The sequence below is a fragment of the Malania oleifera genome, chromosome 8 (assembly GCF_029873635.1).
Source record: "Malania oleifera isolate guangnan ecotype guangnan chromosome 8, ASM2987363v1, whole genome shotgun sequence".
Lineage (NCBI taxonomy): Eukaryota > Viridiplantae > Streptophyta > Magnoliopsida > Santalales > Ximeniaceae > Malania > Malania oleifera.
Window position 1 is genome coordinate 30,343,242 of NC_080424.1, and position 6,072 is coordinate 30,349,313.

Here is a 6,072-nt window from a genome sequence, read left to right on the forward strand (position 1 = left end):
GTCTTAATCACATTTACAATAAGGTTAAAATCTCAAATTTAAGCACTTAGAAGACATGGATATCTCATCAAAAACAACCTTTGCATTTCCTTCCAAAATAATCAAATTGACATTTAATTCTATTGTCTTGTGTCACGAGCTAAACTTGTTCAGGGCATTATGCTTACCTGTGACTGCTTGTCTTGTATACTTGGGATGAGTTTCCATTATGTAAATACTAGTGTAGGGTTATTTTCTGCTAGTAGTTTATTTGTATGTCAAATATGACAATATGACTCCTCAGTCACTTTGATGTTTCCTAGTGTCAGGATGATAATTACATAAAAACCTTTTTAGGGGAGAACGAGTGTTTATCAGTCAATGTAAAACTCACTAGCTATTGTCAACGTGTTTAGCCTACTTGCATCCCTAGCTAAACACACATTGTCAACGGAGGTCTTAATGAATTACGTAGATTCAATGTTTATTGCTTGTTTTCCACTGCTTTCATGAATGCTTATTGTTTCTACTGCTATTTGAATGAATGTTAATGAAAATGTTTCGTGGGTGAATGTTGGTAAATGATAGGCTGGCTAGTTAAGCAAGAATGCTTTAGCTAGCGCCGCACGGACCTTCACAACGATATGAAAAAAGTCGGACCCTGACACCTTGCCTTGTAAATGGCAAAAAGGCAAAGTAAGTTTCTCCCTTTGAAGCATCTAGTGTAGGAATACTTTTTACCCAACTATCAAAAAATTGACCACCCTTATTCCTAGCAACAATAGCAATGTATACCTAAAAGTTGCTGATATTCTATCTCCTCTTGCAAGTTTGCATGGGAAGCAAGTGATTTGCTTCTTGGACATTGCAAATTGCTGAGGAAAAGCATCGTGAATCACTTGTATTTTCCTAAAAACACATTGTTCCTAGCTTCCCAAATTCTCTCCAAGAGCGATACAGTGAATAGTGGAAGGTACAGTCCATTTAAGATGACCAAATTTGACAATGGAATTAGGGTTTAGAATTTCTTCCACTCTCTACCTCAAGGAAGTAATAGGAACCTGATCCATCCTAATACCCCAACAAAGTGACCCAAGCTAGTATGACAAAATGACACTCGAAGGGTAAGTACATATAGCTGGAGTTGCAACAAGAAAATAACAAGTATTAAAAGAGTTTCATGAAAGTTCAAAGGCACAAAAGTACATGAGTAAAAAGGGATTTTCCCTCTAAAACAAGTTTCCTCTAATTTTATTTTTTACCAAATATTTTTTTTTTACGTAATTTTCACTATGGGTTATAGCAATACAAGATACTAGAAATTAAATATTTGCTGAAGTTCAAAGGACAACAATAAATTATTTAAAATTTAATTATAAACATGTAATTAATGTACCAAAACAATAGAATTATATATATTTTTTTAAATTGCATAAAAGTCCTCAATCTCAAGTCTTACATATCCTATTTCCTATTTCTTATAATTGCATTTTCTCATGTGATAAAAAAATAGGAATAATTTTGTCCATAATTTTCCTAAAATATCTTTCTAAAAAGATCAATTAAATAGAAAACTAATAAGAAAATATTAAATCTCTTATAACTAATTTATGATTACTTATGTAAAAATATAAATAAATATCCATATCACATAATTCATTACTATTTTCGATAATTTCTTCAAAATAAAATATAATTTATTTTCATAAAAATAAATTAGATATCAATGAAATAATTTTATATACAAATTTAGCAAAAGGTTCATCATAAATATTTCATTTTTCATTTTTAAAGTCTCATTGCTTTCCAAATATTATTCCATTCTAATACCTTTCAAACCTAGAATAGATAACGCAATAGTCACGTTGGTTTGGGGCTGACTGGACCAAGACTTAAATTTCAACTTATTTAATGACCTAATCAATCTGAAAATTTTAAAATTAAATGGCCTAACAGTTCTAAAATTTCTAAAATGTAATTGCAAGAGCATTGATATTTGATAGTGAAGAGAAAGGTTTCATTTTACAGACGGAAAAAGGTCTAACAGTTCAGTTCGGTCCGCCGAACAAAGTGGACTTTTGGAGATATTTATTCCAGGACTCCATTGTTGGCTGCCATTGATCGTCCTTTCTTCGGATCTTACCAGGTATTTTTACTCGTCGCCTGCTTTTTCAATCAAATTTTTAGGTTAAAGTTATTGGTATAATATCTGCTATTTGTTTGCAAATCTGCGATCATTTGATGTGTTGTTGCCTGTTTGGTTGCTGAAATGGTTTAGGAAAAGAAAATTATTGTTTGTTTCTTTTTTTAATAACTTCGGAAAAGGGGGCCGTCGGGGGGGTGGGGGGAGTGGTGTTGGGCTGTGGAAAGTGCAATTGTCTCCTCAGTTGAACCCAGAACCCAGTGCAGGTATTTGGTTTATTGTTTTCTTTATTTTTATTTTATTTTTTAGAAGCTTAAACAATGGGGAGTGCGAGATATCGAGATCTGATTTTTGTTCCTTTCTTGTTTTGTTTTGTTTTTTTTTTTTTCTTTTTCTGCAATGCAAGAGGGCTTGTAATTTCAATGGTTTTTGGTGTGCTTCGTTTATCTGGTGTTCCAGTGTTTCAATGAATTTGATTTTCGCCGGACAATTGTCAGCCTTTGCGTACGTTTATTAAGACGATTTAAGTTGAAAGGAGGGGTACCGGTGCTGGTTGAATGGGCTTAATTTTTATAATTTTGATAATGTCCATAATCATTGAGAGACATTCCCCCAACTCAAAGAAATTTTTTTTCTAAAAACCTTAATATAAAATAGGTCTTTGATAGTTTGTTTTACACCTTAAATCTTCTATAATGTGTAAATTTTAATTATATATATATATTTAAAAACAATTGCCTAGTGTTTGGAATCTTGCAATTTGGTTATTCAGATTTGTGTGGATGGAAACAAACACTCTACAAAGTTGAATTGAGTTTCATACATATCTAAGTAAATCTAAATTCAAGGCCCAAAATTGATGCTTTGAAACACAACCTTAAATATGTTATTTGAAATCTCTCCCTCTTTGATTTTAGCAATGCAAAAGTTAATTTTTGAGTTTGTATTTTTTATTTTCCCAATCATAAACGAGAAAAATAGAAGGCAACTGTCCTTAATTTGGATTATCATGAAATTCATTATTGATGAAAGAATCAATGTGTTACACCGCACACAGGGTGGTGCATTGCTGGAAACTGAACTAATTTTCCATGATACCAAAATGGGAACAATGTATTATATCTTTGATGATTCGGGAGGTTATATATATATATGTGTGTGTGTGTGTGTGTGTGTGTGTTTGAAGTTAATGATATCTACTGGGGAATCTCTTCCGCTTATATATCACTTCTTCATATGGGATAATTAAACATTGCATGTATTACAAAAAAGACTCCAAGGGGGAGTCACCCATGTGCAAAGACTGTTCAAAGATCCAGAAGCCACAGAAGAAACCATCTACAAAATCAGCAGAGGATCCTAGAATTTTGTATCTTAAAGATCTTAAGTATATTGAATATTCCAATTCTATGGAAGGCATGGGAATGCGTGAGCTGGGATTGTAATTTTTTTTTCTCTTCTTTTCTCATGTTTTTTCATGAAGTTAATAGTGTGTTATTTAGGTTCTAGGAGACATCCAATGGCCTTAGGACATCCATGTAGAAGGTTTCAGGCTCAACTCTTGTGACTGGGTGGAGAGGGATTAGGATCAGGAATGGGTTACCCCAGTTATCTAGCCCTGCCTTGGTGGGCATCCCAATTGACCAAAAAAACATGTGCAGTTGAAGATGATACGTGTACTAAAGTTGTTACTAAGCTGCTCTTTTCTAAACTTTTAGTTTATTTTATTTTTTTGATCGATTCTCAGATTTCTTACTTCATTTACTCTTCTTCCTGTCTCAATTTTTTATGACCCAAAGCCTGCTTTGAGCTTGAAATTGTATGTTATTTTTCAGGCTATTTGTTAGCATAAATTTTTTACTTTCATTTTTTTAACCTCTATCTCTGTAGAGATTGATAACTGAGATTCTACTGATATTGTTCCTTTCTTGCTCCCTTCTTTGTCTTGTTTATTTAGCTTTTGCATTGGTGAACTGCAAATACATGGCATTGTTTGTACCATGCTTGGACTAAAGAGGAATTTTTTGCTGGCATTCTTTCTTATTATCTGATTATAAAAATTTGTAATGGGGGCTTTGTTGAGCTTGGCCAGTACCAAGAGCGAGTATGGCGAAGTTTCTCAAAATGAAAACTGCAAAAGGCAAAAGATGTCATCCAGCCTTATAATAGAGGGCTCAAGATTAATTCCCAGCCTTCCTGATGAGATATCCATTCAGATTCTTGCTAGACTGCCTAGAATTTGCTATTTCAATGTGAGGTTGGTGTCAAAGAACTGGAAAGCAACTGTAATGAGCCATGAACTTTTCAATTTGAGAAAAGAACTTAGAGTGACAGAAGAATGGCTATATGTGTTGACCAAGGCTGAAGATGATAAACTTTTCTGGCATGCTTTGGATCCTTTGTCAAGAAAATGGCATAGGTTGCCACCAATGCTCAGTCTTGCCACTGAAGAAGAATCTGAGAAATCTATTTTTGGGATTTGGAGGAGGAACATGGTGGGACCGAGTAATAAAATTGCTGATGTAATCTGGGGCTGGCTTGGGCGGAAAGATGCAATGGATCAAATGCCATTTTGTGGGTGTGCTATTGGAGCTATTGACAGATGCCTTTATGTGCTGGGTGGGTTTTCTAGAGCTTCAGCCATGAGATGTGTCTGGCGATTTGATCCAATTCTGAATGTATGGAATGAAGTGACACCTATGTCTACAGGTCGGGCTTATTGTAAGACAGCTGTCTTAAACAACAAGCTTTATGTTGTTGGAGGGGTTAGCCGAGGTGCCGGTGGATTGACTCCTCTTCAGTCTGCTGAAGTTTTTGATCCCTGTAGAGATACATGGGCGCAAGTACCAAGCATGCCATTCTCAAGGGCTCAAGTGTTGCCCACTGCCTTTCTGGCGGATATGTTAAAGCCTATAGCTACTGGGATGACTTCATACAGAGGAAAGTTATGTGTGCCCCAAAGTCTGTATTCATGGCCGTTTTTTGTTGATGTTGGAGGAGAGATTTATGATCCTGAAACAAATTCATGGGTTGAAATGCCAATGGGCATGGGAGAGGGTTGGCCTGCAAGGCAGGCAGGTACCAAACTCAGCGTTGTTGTAGATGGTGAGTTATATGCATTTGATCCCTCTAGTTCTCTAGATAGTGGTAAGATCAAGGTATATGACCAAAGTGATGATGCTTGGAAAGTTGTCATAGGGAAGGTCCCATTGTGTGATTTATCTGATACCTCAGAGTCGCCATATTTACTTGCTGGTTTTCATGGAAAGCTTCATGTCATCACAAAAGATGCTAATCATGACATTGCAGTTCTGCAGGCTGACTTGCGCGATAGTTCTTGTTCTTCCCGATCAAACTCTTCATCTCCCGCTGGTCCCTTGCATGAATGCTTTGACTCGTTGGCAGAAACAGAAACAGTTGTTTGGAAGGCGATTGCCACTAGGGATTTTGGATCTTCTGAACTGGTGAATTGTCAAGTTCTGGATATTTAGCCTCAAATGCAGCAAAATGGCTTAAGCTTCTTTAATTGGTGCCTGGGAATCTATACAAGTGGGTTGCGTGGTGGAAAGACTGCTTTTCATATGTGGCTATCAGCAGATTTGATTAATTTGATGGCATATATTCTTACATTTTGAGGAGAATCAATCATGATCTGTAGAAACTTAAATAGGCAAAGAAGAGATATGCATTTTACTTCAAAAGAAAATAATTGCATTTGAAGACTGTTGGCAAGTATGTCTTATGACTCTAATTTTGCCTCCTTAGCAACTAGTATCCCATATTGCATTACCCTTCACATGTTGATTGTACATGCTGTTTAGATTATTTAAGTTCAGTTGGGTGCATCTTAAAGATGAATTACATGTCCTTTACATTGCCTTGATTGGGTAGGTTTTCACCGTTGTGGTTATGAATAATAAATAGTTAGCATTCTCTCGTCAAATCATGTA

At 35.5% G+C, this 6,072-nt stretch overlaps 1 protein-coding gene across 1 annotated transcript; it reads left to right on the plus strand.

The window, feature by feature from the left end:
* Positions 1–1,912: 1,912 nt before the first annotated feature.
* LOC131162082 (F-box/kelch-repeat protein At1g22040) lies at positions 1,913–6,065 on the plus strand. Its single transcript, XM_058118218.1, has 2 exons — positions 1,913–2,125; positions 4,080–6,065. Exon 2 carries the CDS (start codon positions 4,189–4,191, stop codon positions 5,611–5,613), a length of 1,425 nt encoding a protein of 474 aa, XP_057974201.1. The 5' UTR covers positions 1,913–2,125; positions 4,080–4,188; the 3' UTR covers positions 5,614–6,065.
* The last annotated feature ends 7 nt before the right edge of the window (positions 6,066–6,072 follow it).

Coding starts and splice junctions, on each gene's coding strand:
- LOC131162082 (XM_058118218.1), top strand. CDS start 4,189: ATGGGGGCTTTGTTGAGCTTGGCCAGTACCAAGAGCGAGTATGGCGAA.